This window comes from Lissotriton helveticus, chromosome 3_1, assembly GCF_964261635.1.
Source record: "Lissotriton helveticus chromosome 3_1, aLisHel1.1, whole genome shotgun sequence".
Taxonomy (NCBI): Eukaryota; Metazoa; Chordata; class Amphibia; order Caudata; family Salamandridae; genus Lissotriton; species Lissotriton helveticus.
In genome coordinates, this window is record NC_136061.1 from 1,927,670,105 (window position 1) to 1,927,691,161 (window position 21,057).

Here is a 21,057-nt window from a genome sequence, read left to right on the forward strand (position 1 = left end):
AACAAATGAAAGCTGATCAGACAGAGTTTTGTGTCTTAAGAAATTAACAGCCCAAATGTGGATGACGTTTTTATTCAAACTGCAGTAGACAGACCCCCAAGTTCTACAAGCGAGGCATGCAAAACGTTGCACCAAAAACAAAGCACAGTTCGTGCACTGCAAATGTGAATTTCAAAACTAGAACATTTAATAACCTACCAAACATACCACCACTATATACACGAACAATTTTCTAACTTTGACCGTTCTCAAATAACATGTAGGTTGCACACTGCATTTGGTATTCGGAGCATGGCAAACAACATTACCTATGAAAGATGGGTATACCTGAATATTCTGCACATATGTTATTTCAGACATTAGTTCATTAGTGAGCCCTTTTACATCATTGAATCCCTAACATGGGTAACAAAACCAGTGTAAAAAATCCTATCCATCTTGTATCCTTTTGTTGTGATGGGCCTACCTTACTGGAGTATCATCCGCATGGACATCAGCAGTCAGCCATCTGTTAACGAATGGCAATGGATTCCAGAGAGGTAGGAGAGAGCCCATGCCGTCTATGAACATTAGTGAAGAAGGACTTGCGATACCAAGATCTATAAGTGTGGGTGACATTATCCCGTGCATGGTGTTGAAACCCCTTTCACAGTAGTTTAAAGTCACTGGTAGTGTATTGCCCTCAAACAGGTTGCAGATGTTTTGTTATCTCATTCCTACCATTGTACATACAGTTTCTGTATGTAGCATTCAGATACTTTGAATCCCAGCGATGCCACCTCAAACTTTCACAGGTGTGGAAAATTGATGTAATTCGAATGGCAGCGTCGAATTAGGAGCATCTAAAATTATGAGGTAGGTAAACTGACTGGACGAAGACCCTAGTATCTACAGAAAATGGTGCTGAAACTTTTCAAACGGATGATGAGTGGCCAAAGCATCGGACACAAAGTGAGTGCCATGTTCGGAAACCATCCAGCATGTTTGCAGAGATTGTCAAGTGGATTATGAAAACCAGGGACAAGAAGTACCCACGCCATTACACTTTTTTAAGCTACACGTGAAACCATGTTGACTCTTGTCATTGTAAAACTTCCTTTACCCAAGGTTTGAAAAAAACTATTGCCAGCTCTCTCCGCCAGGAGTACTATCCTATGTGCATTGTATTTCCATGTAGTGTGAAGTATGCTTACCCAGCCATTCCCGCTGCTTAATGCTTCTTTGGTGGACAACATTACTATTTTAGGAGATTGGAACTCATTTTTTACCAACAATGACCCAGAGAAGAAGACAATGGGGGAAAAAAGTGGGAGTAAGAGAGGGAGAGGAAAATACTGACGTGTGCAAGTAAATATTTCTAGTTTGCATAGAAAAAAATATCCAGGTATGGAGATGTAGGAACAGTGAGAGAGACCACAAATAGGGCCAGTGATTCGGATCTACATTAGACTGCGCTTGCTAATAAGAACTTTACTTGAGGGTGTGGCCTGGAAGCATGGCCATTGGACGTGAGCTCTCGAGCTCTAGGCCAGCCAGGCAAATTGATCCACCCGAATCCTGCCCCATCCTGACAACTTGCGGTGGCCACAACTAATGTAGCATGCTGCAGTGCCGTTCCTGACTTTTGGCTCGACATTAGGGGCCTGAATTCCAAGCTTTGGCTGTGAGGCCTGGTTGGGCTTGTGAGTGGCGTAGGCGGACTGCCAGGGGAGATTAGAACTCGCCCCCGCCCATGCCCCCCCACCTCCAATGAGAGCCTGGGTTTCTGTGCCTCTATCTGGCTGAACATCGGCTTTGGCAGCTAGTGGCGAATGTGGCTTTGCTCCGGGGAGGGCATTTGTTGGGGGGGCACCCATGTGGACCTTGAGGGAGAGGCTGACTCCTGACCCCGGGCTGGACTCTCGCACCCCTTCCAGAGAGGGTAAACCCTGAGTGTGGTGGTTGGTGGGCTTTCAAAGGTCTGTTGGGTCTCCCTGTACCCATCTCTGACTAGAGTGCGAGGGGTGGCAGCTCTGTGAGCGGAGGCTCTCTGGCCCAGTTTGTGGCTTATACGACTGGGGCATACTGCCTCACGGAGGCCCGGGGCTTGCTGGAGACCATCCTGGATGCTAGTGTTGGCGGGACCAGTGAGTGTGTACCCCTGCTCTGTGCCTGATACTTGGTGGCGAGGCGAGCACCCGACTGTGGGGCTTCCGTAGACTGAAGCGTAGCTACTGAAAGCACTTCTTGTCTCCGGTGTAGCAGAGGCTGCTGAGGCTTGGGATCATTCTTGCTGCAGACGTGTGTGGCCGTGACTGCTGTGGTGGTTTGGTCAACTACACACGGTGCTCTCCCCGGAGGAGGTCAGTTGACCATATCCTCCTATTTGGCTGCTTTCTAACCTCCCCACTCCCCCCGACAACAACAAAGTGATGGGTGGAATGCTTGAATTAATCTCAGCCACTAGCAATTGCTCGGGCCACATCCCAGTCTCATCTTTTTCTGCCCATCGTGCCTCCTCTGTTTGGACACAACCACATGCAAATCTGTCTTGAAGCTGCTCCTCATGGGAGCAGTCCAACAATGGATTGGGGAGCAGTGATTGTGAGAAGTTGGCCTGATACAGGGTGCCCACTAGAATAGTGGACATCATATATCAGTCCAAACAACCCTTATGGTGATGGTTGTAAAGTCAACCTTATAGACCAGCTATTCTAGTGGTAGCATGGGCAAAGCAGTCTTAGGCTAACCTCAAGAAGGCATGTAAAGCCAGCTGTTTTACCATATGTAACCCCTTTAATACCAAATGAAAGGACACCACACAGGTTATATATAAAAATATATATGTATTTATTACTAACACAACCCTCTGAACTCTTTATGAGGTCAGAGGCATAAGCACATAACAAGATACTCAATTATCATACAATAAGTTGCACAAAATACAGTAGAGCCGTAGGGGCACGTAAAACCATATACTAAAATAGTGGTATAAGGACCACGTCACGAACAAAGGATAGGCCTAGGGAATCGCTGGGGCTACGCTGTACTACCAAAGGATAGGGAGCAGGAGGCCCACGGGAGGCGTGTGCGATGTCTTAACACACGCGAGTTACCATAGAGTTATAATGGGAATGAAAGAATTGGAAACTAGTTCTTTTAGGGCACTTCCGGATGGACTAGGAGAAAGCTACTAAAAACTAGGACACTAGGATAGTCAATACCCATAGGAGCACCGGAGTACTCGCGTTACCTCACCCATAGGAAGCGGGTGCATAGATGTCAGTGTGTCGGGTTTCGTCGCTGAATCCTATGGAGCCTTGAAGAAAGATGCTGCAGACGACCAGGAGAGAAGTGTCCGGGTGGATCCAAGGGCGGATCGAGGATGAAGAGTACCTGAAAGCCGAGGGGACAGAGTCTGGGTCACTAGCCAGTGACCAGGAAGGAACCAGGCGATGTCGCGAAGCAATCAGGTGATGTTGTGAAGCTTGATTCTGCAGCCACGTGTACCAGGAGACGACGACCAGGAGCTGGATACGGACTGCCCCACGAAGGATCTCGTTGTTGGCGGCGTCGGCTTCCGGATTGGAGTCAACAGGCCTTGGCAAATGCAACCCACGCAGGAATCGAATATTCGCTTCAGGATAGACCAGCAAGGTCTATGGGGCTTCTACTTTGCAGGGAAGCAGGGGCCCACTTGGAGCAACCAGGCAGGCGGTGTAGATTCAAAGGTTCATTGTCACAGAGGCCACTAGCCAACGGGCAAGTAACTGGACAGACGCGTCGAGCAGGAAAATGCAGAAGGGCCCCACGCAGAACTCGTGGAGTGTAGAGGGCTGATCTTCGGTGCAGTTGATGCTCGGGGCTGGGGCCTCTCAATCCCCAATGCACAACTTCGAGGATGCCTCAGCAGCTGCACAAGTAGCAAGGAGCATGCTTTTCAAGATGGCCGGTCCCACGCCTCTCGTCGCCTCCACGTGTCTCAGCTTTGCAGGCAATGTGGATCGGGGTCAAAGAAGTCTGGAAGTCTGGCTCTTGTCGGACTCTGTGCTCTGGCTTCGGCGGGAACGTCGACAAAGTAAACCGCAGATTGCTGGATGGTACCTGTAGGTACAGGGTGGTCACTCCTTGACCACAAGGGAGATTCTTCAGTCGTCTTCTGTGAAGTAGATTGTCGAAGGTCCAGAGTTTCGTTACAAGTTTCAAGTCAGGATAAATCTAAAGTCTCTTGACTCAGCTCCTACCTATATACTAATCTGAGGGGCTGGATTACCTGCTAGGTCCCTCCTATGAGTGGGACCAGGGAAGGGGGTGGTTACACCCCTTTCCCTTTGTCCAGTTTCGCACCAGAGCTGGGGCTGGAGTGCCCCAGCAACTGGTTTGAACCGGGCTATGTATGGGACACCTTGTGTGCCCCAGGCAGTGTCTCATTTCATTCAGCCCTCCCTGCCCCAATACACTATGGCCTGTCTGGGATGGTGCTAGCACCTCCCAAGACAGGAAACCTATTGTCCAAGCCTCCCTCGCTGGAAGGACTCCCAGCAGCAGGAGGTCAGACTTGTGCCTGTGGCAGCAGCATCCATTTTGTGATGCTGAGGCTCTGGTTAACTTTAACCGGGATTAACAGGAACAACATGTCTTCTCCCTCTAGAAGGGTGGAATGCTACCCCCCGTCGCCAGAACTGGCGAGGGGGTAGTATTCCAAATCGTATGACGCCTTACACGACATGTTTTAATAAAGCCAAGCCAAAGTTAGCATTCAACCGCGAGGATTAGAATGCACTTAAGAGTATATGGTATGGCTATATCATAGAACAGCTATAAGGACATGGTTCCGAAAGCTGCAGACAGGCTCAGCTCATGCTAGAGCCTCATCTCACATAAAACCAAGCACTCTGCCTTCAGGATTGTTAAGGCCTGCCATAGGAGTGACTTATAGGTATATATGTGTCTATATATAATGGTAGGTATAGGAATACTATACCTAAGCAAGGGGTGATTACACGACCTTGCCCCAGCTGAGTGATCAGCCAGTTGTGTCAATTTGGATGGCCAGTCAGGGGTGGCATAATTCATGCTGCAGCCCCTGGTAGGCCTTGGATGCACCTATGCCCTGGGTACCGATGGTACACTATACAGGGGCTCATAAGGTGACCCAACATCCAATTAGGTATGTACCTAAAGTACATGGAGTCCATTTTACAGTGAGAGCAGATAGCCTGGGGCCCTAAAAAGCAGGATCCCAGGCCAACGAAGTCGAAAACCAGCTAAACACTAGGCAAAAGATCTGGGGTAACCATAGTCAGGTATCCACCTTCCTACAGTGATTTATCAGTGGCTGAGACTAATTCAAGTGGTCCTTCCATCAATGTTTTGTATAGTTATTGTCGCCCTAGGCTTTTACATAGTCTACCTGGTGGTTCCTTGGTGTGATCTATCCGCTCTTAGTGGGGGTTATCTGGAGCGAAAAAGGCACAGTAGTGCAGAAGAGGACCATCTAGGCTTGATTGGATGCTGCATTAAGATCTGCTATGCATTGGCCAAAAAGCAAAGCAGGGCCAAAGCTGCCTGCTTCCATTGCATTGGCACATAGTCCCTGTCCTAGACATTTGTCAGACGGCTACGTATGCATCCCTACACATGTTCACGAAGCATTATTGCCTGGACAGTTCGGTTCGCGAGGAGGGGCATTTTACCTCCTTGGTCCTGCAGGACTTTCTAGCTTGAGTCCATTCAGAGGTCCATTCGGAGGTGCTGCTTTGGTAACTATTCAAAAGGTGCAGACTCTGCAGCTAGAAGTCTCTATCAGAACAAGTTACTTACCTTCGGTAAAGCTCTTTCTGGTAGAGACCATCTAGCTACAGATTTTTCACTGACCCTCTCATCCTCCCCATTCCATGTTTGGACTCTAACATTTTAATAAGATCCCAAGTCTAGGAATCTGCACTCTGTTTACCAATTTGTTTATGGGGCTCTGCATCGGTGGGCGGGGAAAGTCTTGAAAGCAACTGACCTCTCCTGGGAGTGGCGCTTCTATAGGCCCCACACGTCATTTCCGGACCAGAACCGTGTCAGTACAGAGCCACAAGGCGCAACTATCTGGTGTGCAGAGGTACCGCTGAAACGTTTCTGGACCCAGTGTAACGCCTGGGGATTATTCAAAAGGTACGGACTCTTCTGCTAGACTCCGTCTCTACCAGAAAGAGCGTTACTGAAAGTAACTTGTTCTTCATTCCTTATTGTCAGTCTGTGTAAATGGTAAGTCCTTCAGTTGTCCTTGTCTGGATTCCTTATACAGAGCTCACTTTGCAGCCCCCTTTAGCCCCATGCTGTCTCGTAAAACAAGCATTTGCAATGCAATCGGTCTCACCTTTGGGACCTTATATGTATTTAGCTATGCAGCACGATAGCCTGGGTGCTGAAACATCTACTGTTCTTTAACATGGAGGGAAAGTAAGCGCCGAACTGCGTGACACGCCAGGTATGGGAACACATGGAGAGAAATATTGCCTTTCAGCGGGAAACGGTGTGGTCGAAAGCTTTGTGTTTATTATAAAATCAGGGCCTTCGGTGGTCATATCACTGAAAATACAAGATTTGAAAAAAATATTCTTGTCTATGGGTGCCAGTGAAAGACCATTTCTATGGACTGGAATCTAGATAATGTTAAGTAATTTTGGTATGTTTATCCCAAGGACATAAAGCTGTCTGCCCAAGATCACACATTATGTTTAGAAGATCCACTATGATTTTCGTTCCATTTGTCACAAGACCATATTTTAGCCACAGTTTTTTAAGTGCTAGGGATGTGAAGTACTGTAGCAACATTTTTTCATTTTTTTATTTGGAGGTTTGCAATCTGCAGGTTACAAATATGAATTCATGTGCTCCTGCCCTTAAGTTAGAAAATTAGAGGCCTGAGGCACAAGGATAAAAAGCAGTCTGCTAATCGCATTATGTTCAGCCAGGTGAAGATCCACTGTCCTTTTAGTTTCATTTGCCACAAGACCATATTTTATACATAGTTATTTTTAAGTTTTGCTCAGCAGTCTAATGCTGGGTATGTTAAGGTCCTTGAAATTTAAAGGAAAGTATTGCTAGGAAACAAAATAGGAAGAACTCTCAGCTTTCCAACTTCCATTTAGAAGTATTGTGTTTTGCTAAAAAAATAAAAATAATAAAAAGATAATCTTCATAACTTTTTATTTTATTTATTTTATTTTAGAGGTTTTATATAGCGCTGGCTGGACCCAGGGGTATCAGAGCGCTTTACATTTTTGAGACAAGAGGATCAATAAGACAGGTAATATACAAAGCATCAATGTGTATATATATAACATATAAGTCTCAGCCCAACAGATTACAAAACGATATATATGGGAAGTAAGCATATCAGAATGTGGAAGAAGTGATAATCTAAAATATGATAAGGCACAAATTGAAAAAAAAAGAGCCGGAAATTGCAGAGTCAGGATAGGGAGGTTAGTCATCAGTTAGGTTGGTAAGGAAGAGAGAGGGAGGGGGAGAATTAGGGGGGGGTTTGAGGGGAAGTGACGAGAAGGAAGGGTGATTAAGGATGATAGAGAGAGGGCGGATGCAAATAGGGTAGGACAGGAGTGGCCAGTGGAAGAGAACAGATAGGGATTAGGGTCCCCAGTATTTATTGAGGAGATTTAGTTGGAGTTCTTTTTTGAAGCTAGAGTAGGAAGGGTTGCAGCGAAGGTCAGTTGGAAGGGCATTCCAAATGCAAGGTGCGTTGCCGGAAAAGGAACGTGACTGGGTGGTTTTCTTTTTTAGAAGGGGGGGGGGGATAAGAAGGAGGGTGTTAGTACTTCTCAGGGAACGGGAGCAACCGGCTTTAGTGAGTTTGTTAGCGAGGTAGGTCGGTGTGTTTTGATGGAGAATTTTATGTGTAATGCAGGCTGTTTTGTAAGTGGACCTACCTTCAATGGGGAGCGATTTAAGGGTTTTAACCACTTCCATGCTGATGACGAGCTCAGCTCGTCATCAACGTTACCTGCCGTGTGCTGATGACGAGCTGAGCTCGTCATGTAACGCGGTAATTTTTAAAATGCCGCATACAGCGGGAAAAGCCGCCGCACGCATGCGGTTAAGGGCAGGGGAGATGTGGTTGAATCGCTTGCAGTCAGTGGTAAGTCTAGCTGCAAGGTGAAGCACAGATTTGAGAGGTGCTAGGTGGACCTTGGGAGTTCCGGTGAGAATGGCATTACCATAGTCGATGCGAGAAAGGACAAGGGATTGTACTGCTAGTTTGAAATCATCGATAGGGATGAAGGGCTTGATTTTCTTAAGGTGGCGGAGAGTGAAGAGGGCTCCTTTGGCAGAGTTGTTGATGTGTGTCTTGAGTGTAAGGAGATTGTCAATAGAGATCCCTAGTGATTTGACTGAGGAGGACAAAGATAAGGAGCAGTTGAGGGCATTAAGGTCCGAGATCCAGTTCTGAATGGGGAGCTTGTTATTTTTGGGGGAAAAAGGAATAATTTCAGGTTTTTTAGGGTTGAGTTTGAGGTGGTTAATGTGGAACCAGGCTTGAATCTTGATGAGTGTTGTTGAGGTGAAGGATGTCAGCATGAGTTTTAATCTTATAATAGATTTGGGTGTCGTCGGCGTAAAGATGGTAGTTGATCCCGGCTTGTTTAAGAATGAGTGTGAGGGGTTCCATGAAAAGGTTAAAGAGAGAGGGAGAGAGGATGGATCCTTGCGGAACTCCTAAGGAGATGGGGGTAGGGTTAGATAGGCAATTTTGAATTTTGATTTGTTGAGCACGGTGTTGTAGGTATGAGACGAACCATTTGTGTGTCGTACCGTTCAGTCCGAATCGATCTCTAAGAGCATTGAGTAGAGCAGAGTGGTTAACAGTATCAAACGCTGCAGAGAGAGCAAGGAGGATCAGAAGGCTAGATTTGCCATTGTCAAGTGAGTGGTGGATGTCGTCAACAATGTTTAGCATGGCGGTTTCAGTGCTTCATCCTTTCCTAAAGCCAGATTGGAGGGGGTCAAGTAAATTAAAATGTTCAATGTGTTTATCTAGTTGGAGAAGGACACATTTTTCCAGGGCTTTAGAAAGAAGAGGAAGGTTGGAGATGGGACGAAGGTTATTGAGGTTGTTTGTGTCTGCTAAGGGATTTTTATAATGGGGGTAATTTGGCCTAGTTGCAAAGAAGTGGGGACACAGTCGGTGGCAAGGGAGCTGTTGATGATAGAGGTCCAGGAAGGGGTGGTGATGTGTTTGAGGTTTTAGACAAGTTTGGAGGGGAGAGGGTCTTTGGTGTGGGAGGAAGGCTTGAGTTTGGTAATGATGTTAAAGACGTCTCTTTCAGTGACAGGTTGGAAGTTAAGCCATGCGGCATTGTTTTTAGGGAGAGAATTAAGATGATTGGAGTCCAGGAAATTAGAGGGCAAGGGGGGTGAGGGAGATCAGAGTTATGGTGGGTAGTAGTGGGTGTAGAGGGAGTTATGTTGGAGGGGGGATATTAAGAGAGATGTTCGGATTGGCGGTAGGGATTGCAGTAGAGAGGAAGGTTTGCTCAATTAGTTTAATTTTGTCTATTTCTTCACATCTAGTCGTCGAGGCCAGCGGGACAGGGGGAGCGGAAGCGGTTTGATTGCGCACAATGTTGAATAGTTCTCTAGGCCTGTTCTGAGCTCGATCTAGTTGAGTCCTGAAGAAGGAAGTTTTTTGTCTAAAGATATGTTTTTTGTAGGATGATCTAGCAAGTCTGAGGCGGGCCAGGTTAGAAGGGGAGGGGTGCTGTCTCCATAATCTTTCCGTCAGTCTGAGACTGCGTCTTTCATTATTAAGCTCTGTGTTAAACCATGATTTAGAGGGGATATTTCTTTGTTTTTTGAGCTTGAGAGGGGCCAGAAGGTCAAGGGTATCGATGACTGCTTTGTTATATTGTTCGATAAGTTCATTCGTGTTAAGGGAAGGAGGGATAGCGAGAAGTTGAGCATGAAGTTTGGATTCAAGTAAGTTGGGGGGGATCTGACTGAGATTTCTGATCTGTTTCATGGGTTTAATAGTTTTGGTAGGAGAGGGGGGGGCAGAGGTAGTTATGGAGAACAGGATAAGGTGATGGTCGGACCAGTCAGTGGGAATGATGTTAGATAGGAGGGCTAGATCCTTGCTGGTGATGATAGCGTCAAGGGTGGCTCCTTTGGAATGGGTTGGTGACTGACAGATTTGTTTGAGGTCATTAATTTCGAGAAGGTCATAGAGGAGGGCGATTGAGGGATCTTTGGAATCATTCCAATGGAGGTTAAAGTCTCCCAGGAAGATGTTTTTAGAATTGGTAATTGAGGATTGGGTAAGAAGGTTGGATAGCTCGTCAATAAATGGGTATTGGTTTCCGGGCTGATTATATATATATATTGTGAAGGCGGATAGGGGGGGAACCCTGTATTTTGAGTTCAGCTACAAGGTATTCTAAGGAGGCATATTCGGTGTTATTGATAAGGGAGAGCTGTAATTCGTCTTTGAAGATGATAGCTACACCACCGCCTTTTCGGATGGGTCTATCTTTCCTAATGATGGAGTAGCCCGGGGGTAAGAGTATGTCTAAAATGCTTGTAGAGTGGTCATTAAGCCAGGATTCTGTAAGGACCGCGATGTCGATGTATTCGCTAAGGATGGTTTCAGAGATTTCTATGGCATGGGGGGCAGCGGAGCGCCAGTTAACAAGCATGCAGGTGAGGGGTTTGGGAGTGGGTTTGGGAGAAGGGAGGGCAAGGATGGAGGTGAGATGAGAAGGGGGTCTAGGTGAGACAGGTGCGAGGGGAATATGACTAGTCCCCAATATGATGTCTCCCAACAGGCATCTTTTCATTTTCATTTTAGTATTACCCAAGGGTAAAAATAAAGTATTTCAATAAAGACTAAGACATTCACTACTTTTTTGTTTTCCATCTTAACACTGTTTCGCATATTCGATCTTTGAAGTGCTTTCTTCTTTGGTATGCTAGCCTCTTTCCTCTCTCTCAGGCTTAGACCGCTTGGCCAAACACTCTTTGCTTAATATTCTTTCTGGCACTCTCGTTTCTTTCAGGCCATCTTTTAACTTGCGACAGCGTTTAACTTCAGTATAAAAAAAAAATAAAGTACTCATGCCAAAATGCAATATGGCCCTTGCTACAAAGTTAGGAATGACTAAACCTACAACTAACCACAGCTCATAAAATTACAAGTTTTGTTCAAGAGTTGCCCATCCAGTGTAGGCTTTTTTAAATTATATTTTACACCATATTTGATACTACGATTAAAAATATATAAATCTTAAATGGAAAAAAGAGGGACTAGATTACATAGTTGAAGTAGCAAATGATTTCATACCACCCAATCATTGTGAAAAATAAATATCCCCAATAGCAAACATTATTTAAAACAGCCATATTAATACATGCATATTCCCACATATTACTACAATGCAAATATTAAACGTCAAGTAATGCCGCTACAGAAAAATTCAAAAACAACAGTTGATGGACAGAATGCACAACAATGTCATACATTCACCCCAGGGTATGCTCAGACGTGAGTCCCGTGCTCTCCACAACACTGGAGTCAAACTATCCTGGCTGATGACGGCTGATAGCAAGAAATCAGTCCTAGGATGCTGGATTCCGGTTCAGGGAAGACATGACTTGGCAGTTCGGGCTGGACTGTTCCCATGAGGCACAGAGTCAGGGCTGATTTGCATATGGCCATGTCTGAACTGGGGTGGTGTGGAGTGCAAAAAAACGATGGATTTAGGCCCAGATCTCTGTACTGGGGTGAATGTATGACATTGTTCTGCATTCTGTCCATCAACTGTTGTTTTTGCTACAGAAAAATTGACAGAAAAAAATCAAAATGTACTTCCTTTTATATTGCACGCTGCAATTACTTTACATAAATAAGCTAACTCTCCTAATTTTTGTATGGCCTCTTCATCATTTTAGCTTCCTGCACACATTACACTCCTTGCTTGCCAGTTTTGGTCAAATAACTTTATGGTTAAATTAAAAAAAAAAGCACCTCGACTTCAAAAATATTTTCTCATCATTCATGCCCCTCTGTTTTTTTTTTGTTTAGCTAATAACTTTACCGCCGTTTGTCGAATATTCACAACATTTTCAAAAGTAGTTTGCTACTCACTTCAGCTGCTGCCTGGAAAATGTTGGGGTAATTCATCAAGCAGGAGCCGAGAAAAAGGAAGAGGTCCCATAACGCATTTTCCCCAAGCGATTTTCCCATAGGGGGTTTGACCTGACTACTGTCCAAACCACTGAACGGAATTGCACCAGATTTGGTTGAAAGCTAAATCTTGGTACAAAAGGAGTGATTGTAAGTTGGAGTCAATCTGTTCAGTAGTTTTATAGTTATTAAAGAAAAAAGATTGATGTATTTCTAGAAATCCACAAGCCAACAGTGCTGTGATTGGCTGCCAACACTTCAGCCAGGAAGTAGTAACAGCCATCTTGGGACTCCAACTTGGCCTAGTCCCAAGAAAAAGGCAAAAAAACAACAACACAGGGGCTAGGATAGGAATACCCTGAACCCCTAGGGGTCCCACCTGCTGCCAAAAACCTATTCTTAAATACAAATTTAGCAGCGAATTTGCAGAGGATCCGCTGCAAAATTAAAAAACCAAGCTCTGTCTCCGCTGTCGTTTTTGTAAGTCCCCTAGTTGGGCCAGGTCCAGGGAGGAGGTTAATTATAATATGAAGGCACACACGGCCCCTTCCCTGGCCGTGGGGATCCCATTCCCCAGGGCCTGGCTGCTGAGAACACAGAGGAAGGGTGTAATGCGCCCTCTTCCCGGCCCGAACATTCTAAGCTGCTGATGGGGGGAGCCGGCGTGGACTTTGAAGCTTATCCCCCCCAAAGCCCCCAATGACCTGGTAGGTGTCCCCCCTTGCCCACGGTAAATATAGTGGTAGGGCCCAGGGATGGGGTCCCCCGGGGCAAAAAAGGTCTCGGAGGAGGGCCATATACCCTCTTGGCATTTAAAAAGAAAATAACCATGAGTATTTCAATGTCATTTCTGATGAGACTCTTCAAACGACTATCTGAGTTGTCTGCAGGCACACAAGACTAATATGGATTACTTTTCAGGCTTCTGAATGTTTAATTTATGAAAATGACGCTAATCCTATTATGTATTTATGGGCAGATCACTTATCTTCCTTTTGTGAGGTATTTTGCACTCACAAGTGATAAACAGGCGTTGCTTTTTGGGTTATTAACTTTATTTCCCTATTGGTTGCTTTCTTGACACATACAGGTTTTTTTTTAGTCTCTGGTCACTGATACTTTATATTGGGGACATCTATTCTTTTTATGTATACATATACTGCATTGGTTATTTTGGATTAATGAATGTACTGTATGATTTTGTAGCCCTGAGGAAGTAATTTGTAAGGCAAAACCTGTGTTGTCTAGAGGTGTGAAGCTCCGAAATAAACACTCATCTACACGATAAAGACTTGTACTATTGTTTTTTGATGCTCAAGGGTTTCTGTTTTCAAATGCTTAAGTGTTCAATTCCTACTGGGGCATATTTAAAGTAAATTAGATCAGATTCATGCATTGTTTCGAAAATGCATTCAAATATATATCTTCTAAAGTTATCTGACTTTCCATTTCCTCTTGCTCGGTCTTCTAGACATAATACATGATTATTGCACCAACTTGCCACTGCTCTCTATTTAGCATTTACGCTTCACCACTTTAGGAACTGTGCACATAAATTGCTATTCTTTTCATTGCAGACACCGGCATACTGCCCGTTGTTGGTCCTGGTCTGCTAATCAAATTGGACAGATAAACAAAAGTTACCTGAACATGTTAATAAATGAACGCTATTATGCTCCTTCTATGCAGCTCTTCAATTCACTGAGCTATAAATGACGATGCAAAGTAAACATTTAAATAAATATCAAAGGCATGATGGTCTCGATCACTTGTTTGATGAAAATGTAATTTACAGTATGTTTTCAAATCATGTGATGATGGAAAAAAGACAAGTTAGCAGGATTCCAACTTGCGCAACGTGAACCCCGTGTGTTGCAAGTACATCGCTTTAGCAACCAGGGACATTGCTCCATTGGTGCAGCTGATGCACGTGTGCCGGACCTAGAGGTGCTCACTTAACCCTATAACAATCTATTTTGCAAGCTAAACAGCTGACAGTCTGGGCTATTTCTTTTGGCTGGCCAGACGAACCTATCCCCAGGTTCATTCGCTTCTTCCCCCTCCCTACTTGAGGGAATACTCGAAGATATCTCACTCAAACTGGTTATCTTAATCCCATTTGTTCTAATCTTAAATAGATAGTCGAATTGTTTTGCAACGGTGAATACACGTCCCCTAGAGTAATCCTGATCATCCTTTTATTTTACTTGCTTTCCATAGTTTCACCTCCTCTTGATGTTTTGTTAAAACTTCTTTAATCATATCCCAATTCTTTTAAGTTGCCTCTGGTAGGTTCACTAATGTCCTTCTGTAGATTTTTGTATTTCTTCTTGCAATTTAGCCACCTTCCTGTCTTGGTTTATAATTGATTTCTCCATCAGAATACTGGAAGAATTTGTTCGTTTTTTTCCATCTGGTCATAAGATCCGGCGCAAAGTCATCATAAGCAGGAAAAATTGGAACCCTTAAACAGTATCTTAAGAACAGGCAGGTCCCACGTGGTTTAAGTGTAGCTCCATCCCACCATTTAGCTATCTTTGACCTCAACGTCTGTAGTCTGATACACTTGTCTTTAAGTCCCTCTTGCGGATTCTCATCTTGTTTACCAATTCTGTCTAAAGAAATTCCGGCTTTTAAGTCCCAAAAGAGGTCCTCGGCCATCTTTTCTCTTTCTTTTTATTTGGATACATGATCTCAACTGGAGTTCTTCTGTCAATCAATTACAGGCTCACAAATGCAATGAAGCGTGCAGCCCCTTCACAAAAACGTTCAACTCTGCAGATGTAATAGCTAGGAACCTCCGATTCCTGCGCACATCCCCCATTTGTAGCGTAGGAAAATTGTTGCATTATCTTTGTAAAGTAGTTAAGTGCTTCTAGGGGGAAGGGGTGACCATCATACAACCCACAACTGGAATTTTACCAAATTTGAAAACCAACTCTTGAGCGCCAAAATACAATCCTCCAAGCCTTTGTCAGTGTTGATGCTTGTTTATTTCATAGCTTCACCACTCTAGCCAACGTGTGTTTCGTCTTCTAAAATACTTTCTGAGGGCTAGAACACTTTCTAAGAACATTATCAGAGAGCTGGGATAATTTGCTTGGGAATGATCCCATAAGATTGTCTCTTTTGCATGAGCCTTTGACTCCCACAACTGTGCTAAGTACTCTCACCCTGCATTGTTGTAGTTTCTGCCAGCACCAAAGTCGTTAACATTAGGGAAGGACCCTAACTCACTGTCTTGATATTGTCTGGGTACATTCAGTTGCTGACATTGTCATTTATATATTTATTTGCCCACTTTCTTGCCATTTACACCAGTAAATTCATGTAGCAACCAGGAGTATGCTGCCTCTTCTATTTATTTATATACATATATATAGTGGTGTGCTGTGCCACTCCATTGTCCAAAAGGCAAAATGACAGTCCACATGCCAACGTGTGTTATTAGGGGGTAGCGGGTTTGTGGACTGTCAATGTGTCGTTATATTGTGTTCTTTATAGAGGCAAATCTTAAGCTCTTTCCTACATTCGAGCAGGATTGGAGCAGTCCTGAAGGAAAGGATACTTGAACTTGCTATTCTTGTTTAAATATTGTGCATCTGAATCATTAATCAGCTAGCCCTGTTATTACCGCTTTCTGTGCAGGTGATGAACATATATCCATATGAAAGTATTTTTGCCGCGCTGATGTGTAGCATAGGCTAGTGAAACCTTTTTCAAGATGGAGTAGCTGTTTAGTTCCATGGTACACATCATGTAGTATGTATTTATTAATTTAACAGTTATATATAGCGCTGGCTAGATCCAGGGGTATCAGAGCGCTTTACAGAGGTTAGAAGTGGACATAAGTTACAAAATTACAATTGTACAAAAACGAAAAGCATGAAAAATATGAGCAAAATGTGAAGAACAAAAAATACATAAACAGAAAAATAAGTAGTACATTTAGTCCTTGACAGGATTTGGATAGATGTGTAAGCATGGGTGACAATGGGTGGAGGGGGGAACATTTTGGCGGTAGGGTGAGACCGAGGAGGGAGAAGGGAGAGTAGATAGCCTGTAGGAGTAGGCAGTGATTATATGAGAGCTAGTAGGAGGGTGGAAGTATATATGAGGGAGATAGGAGGGGGTAGTAAGTCACCATCCTGGGCATGTAGTGAGACCCTGTAAGGTGGCCGGATTAAGGACCACAGTATTTGTAGAGAAAGTGTTGCTTAAGATCTTTTTAGAAGCTAACGTATGAGGGAAAGCAGCAGATCTCTGTGTTCGTGTTCTATTTTCAATAGGATGTTTATTTGGATCCACAATCAGCCACAATCAGCCGACACGTGTTTCATCGTGTTGAAGTGGAGTCAACACGACTCTTCAGGGCTGGTATAAGTTTCTGGAACACGGCGACCGGGAACACACAGAGGAGGGATACCGCGCGGCAGTACGTTTACCTACGGAGAATTGCACCCAATTTCTATCCGGAAAACACTACAAACAGTCGGATCCCCTCCCGGTATGGCTAAACACATACATGTGTTTAGTCTCATTTTGGAATAAACGAGCAGCATTTTAACAGAACAATACAGCGTTGTGATCACTTAACTTCCAACCCGATACCAGGGTTCTCTACGCTAAGCATATATTGACATACCCGTCAAGTATTTTTTCAGGATATATCGATCTACTTGCTCCCCCAAAAAATTTTTCCATCGACGAAACAATACCTGGAACTTATACCAGCCCTGAAGAGTCGTGTTGACTCCACTTCAACACGATGAAACACGTGTCGGCTGATTGTGGCTGATTGTGGATCCAAATAAACATCCTATTGAAAATAGAACACGAACACAGAGATCTGCTGCTTTCTGTTACTTTTTGTCACCTTTGTCTTAATTGTCACACTGTTTTGTGGTTGCGAGAGCATAGTTGTTTTAAGTCTATGATAATCCTCGATTGTCTTGAACGGTTTTAGTGTTATTCCGTTCGCTCTGAACGCACCACGTGTCTGAACTCCTCTCCTTACAGGTTGTAACGTTTACTTCAGGCAGAGCACCGTTATCTGAAATTTCTCTCAACCCTATTTAGCTGTTTTTCTGCTAACGTATGAGGGGTTGCAACGTAACTCTTTGGGGACTGAGTTCCAGATAGTAGGCGCATAACCGGAGAAAGAGCGTGATTGGGTGGATTTCTTGTATACTAAAGGAGGTACCAATATGAGGGTATTGGTGCTCCTCTAATTCTTTGGAGCAGCCAGCTTTGTGAAATTTTTGTGATAGATACAGAGTTGTTTGAAGATGCAAGGCTTTATGCGTAATGCACGCGTTCTTGTAGGTGGATCTGCCTTCTATGGGAAACAATTGGAGATCTTTGAGGATGGAGGAGATGTGATCGAACCTCTTGTAATCAGAAATAAGCCTGGCCGCGAGATTGTGTTGCCCTTATGTGATGATAATAAGGCCTACCAGCATTGTCTCAACTAATCTAGATTCTTGTTTAGATTGCTAATCCTACTTTGTTGCCTCAATTTGTTTTGTAAGGACTGGGAAATGGGCTGTCTGTTCTTCATATTATTTTGTTGTTCCTTGACAGGGTCTATGACACCACCAGTCTGCATTCAGAAGCTCCCCCTCTTCTCCTGTCACTGAAGTAAGTTGTAGGTTTGTTTTTTTGGGTATCATGAGTGCTAGAGCCTTTGACATTAGTGTTTGTTTTACTAACTGGTCTTCCTTCAACATCTACCGTGGGTGAACCAAGAACTGCTATCCTCCGTATATAGGATATATGTGGTCTCCACTACCCCCTTACCTAGAGCACTGACATCTCACCAGCAGTATTATCAGAGCGTCTAGTCAGGAGGTTTGCTAGCTCCCAAAAGTACATACTGCTGCTCTTGTACAATGGAGCGACCGGTTGTGGTCCCTTATGTATTTTCCAGTCTCTGTTCTGTATCTTAGGAAGACACTGCTCTTCTGGTTGAAGGAGACTCTATGGACACAATGCAGGCCACTTTCGCTTCCCTCCAAATGTCGCTCGGCTGCGGAGACTAGTGCAGTCTTTTGTTTTCCAGAGTACTAGCAAGGGAGGCTGTAGGGCACCTGCTCCTGATTATCGATTCCCATCTCCTAAAAAAAGTTATTTCGATGTATATCAGGCTCCTCCCTTCAGTCTAAAAGCTACTTGCTTGTTGCGGTCCAATCCTTTCCTCTAAAACTGACGTTACTGCCTACCTTTGTAATAAGGGTGCTTTCAAGTAGCATCCTGTCTTCTCACAAACACCAACACTTCTGGCAAGACTTAAAGTGGCATTGCTTCCCATAATGACCAGAAAGTAGTACAACCTATTTACTTAGCTATTGACTCCCCTTTCAACCCCTCTTGTCTCCTACGCTTTAGGATAGTGAATTTGGATTGCTGATTGAAATGTGTGAATGGTTAATTAACACTCCCTGTAACACTTGATCAAGGTTTGGCATCAAATTTGAATTATGCTTTTTTTCATCATTGCCAATTATAATTCATCTCCCCTCTTCCTCTCCCTTCAGGCACAACAATAAAACAGACCGTTGGCTCACCCGGTTTAGGCCCGTGTGGGACCCCCGACAGGAAGACTGCTTTGTGGTGGGCAGCCTGGTCCAGCCCCGTCAGATCGAAGTCTTCCACGAGAGTGGCGAGCTGGTGCACTCCTTCAAGGACGCGAATTACCTGGGTTCTGTCTGCTCCATTAATGTTATGCATCCAACGAGGAACATCCTGGTTGGGGGCAACTTCAGTGGCCGCGCGCACGTGTTCATGGACTAGCTGACAACAGACTCATGGGGTGCTTTTTTGACTAAAACATCACTGCTGCCTACTGTGTTGGAGGATGCTTCCACTAAAAGTAGGCTCTTAGTGCAGTCATTCCTGAACACACTTGTGTCTGGGGTGCTCACCTCATTGCTGCCTCTAAGCTGCTTTCTATTGTATAATGTGGTCATGACTTCCTTTGCGCTGTGAACATCATCTCTACTGTCTGACCTCAAAAGAAACGCACAAGTCGGAGAGCAATGTTGCCTTTAAAGTTAATTTTAAAAAGTATGTCCTCTATTCTGAGGTGGGGTTTGGGTTTTTGTCATACTGACGTTTCATAGGCTTGTGGAGAATCTTGAAGCTTCTCCTAATTATGGTGTGCTAAAATGTCAGCCTTATTCACATTCTTGCTCCCTTGTGTATGATCGCTTAGGATAAAGCAGTATGCATTCACTTTGTGGCTTCCAACTTACCCGGCTAGAAAGCCTTTTTGAATAATATTTGGGAAGGCTATGAAGGGTAAACAACCCAACGAGAGTGTTAAATATATTTATTTGTTATTCTTTTGTAAAGAAAATATAGCATGTCTAATATACTTTCTTTGGAACGCCATCTTTAACGTTTCATACGCTTGTACTCTTTCTCTTTCTACACTGGGCCGTTTGAATCTCAATCATGTCGTGCATTTGCAAAATTCCCAAATTTGGAAGATATTGTTACTGACAACGGTACTTGTTCGTGCAGTGTTATAGTACTTTTAGGGCTGGAACATCCCAAGCCCTCTGACCTTTTGTTCTTGGTGCATACGTTGGTCGTTCATCAAAATGTCTTTATAGTTTCTGTCATTGTGGCCTTTTTATCTCAGTGTTTGTTTTTCTTACATTAAAGATAATCTGTTGCTACCTAGTGCTTGTGGTTGGTGATTGGTGTTGCTCCCTACCAGTTCAAGCCCTTGAGTCTGTAAACCAGCCACAAGCTGCTGTTCAAAAAAGCCTATCGCATCCAGAGTTCAAAGACCTCCATAAGGTTCAAAATTCATTAAGGAAATGTTCACTTTTACTTAAAACTTATTTGTGCGTGAAACAACTGTTGGGTGCCTTTCAGCTTGAAACTTCTAACTACTTTTGTGGATACTGGTTTTGAAACTAGTCTTGAAGCAGGCCGAATCACCTGCTTCACCTTGGAGCACGACTTGTAGTGTGTGATTTTGAAGTTAAAAAAATGGCATTAAATGGATGCCAGCGCTGGGTAATTCTTTTTTAAAATATAAAAAAAATCGGACAAAACAAAAAAAAAAATATTTAGCAGGGAGATGTATTTTTTTAACAAACTTTATTGGGTACAAGAAAGTGAATACAATGTTTTTTTTAGCAGGTACATTACGGCATTTTTGTTTTTTTGTTTGCCATCTTATACAAGTATCTTATTTGTAGATTAATTCGACTGGGTGTGGATAACACTAGATCATGGTACAGTCAATACTATTGTAAAAAAATAATGCGTGCTTATAAGGTACAATGTTATCTCTTGGAACAATTGCATTTTAAAATACATTTTGAACAGTTATGTTTAACTGGAATTCCCCTCCCCTCCCTCCTGGCCTGCCATTTTTTTGTATGTCATGCAGCCTAATACAATACATCTGTCTAAATATTTTTTGCTACCAGTTGCTGGTGGTCTGGTGCGTCGCTTGTAAATTGATAGGGCCCATAAGTAGTCCATGACGTGTGTTATGTAGGGATATAGATACGTTATGGAGTAGGGGTGACGGACCCAGGTATAAGTCTAGCTTTCTAAAATCCTCTAACATGCGGTCAACAGAGAGATGTATTAAGTAAGAAATGAGAACCCAGTAAACCACCTTCTGTACTTCCAAAACGTCTAAAGTGTCTATACACTTAAAAACACAATGCAGTCACACAGACTGCAGGATACCGGTGTTGTGTCAGTGGCTTTTTGTCTGGGTCGAGCATGTTAAAAAGAAATCGGCCTGTCCTATCGACCAATATATTTTTTTTTAAAGGGTGCCTCGGTACAATCGTTCCATCAGCGTCGTTCATGTGGTTTTCACATACCTGTACAGAGGAATATATAATTTGCTTTGC

General features: G+C 43.9%; 1 protein-coding gene across 2 annotated transcripts in view; it reads left to right on the forward strand.

The window, feature by feature from the left end:
- Positions 1 to 19,858, forward strand: part of LOC144823974 (WD repeat-containing protein 76-like) — a 105,347-nt gene extending 85,489 nt beyond the window's left edge. For both annotated transcript variants that reach the window (XM_078682949.1, XM_078682950.1), the window contains exons 12-13: positions 17,756 to 17,812; positions 18,709 to 19,858. In XM_078682949.1, coding sequence (XP_078539075.1) covers positions 17,756 to 17,812; positions 18,709 to 18,964 — 313 coding nt within the window. In that variant the 3' untranslated portion in view covers positions 18,965 to 19,858. The remainder of the gene's footprint in view (positions 1 to 17,755; positions 17,813 to 18,708) is intronic.
- Positions 19,859 to 21,057: the final 1,199 nt, after the last annotated feature.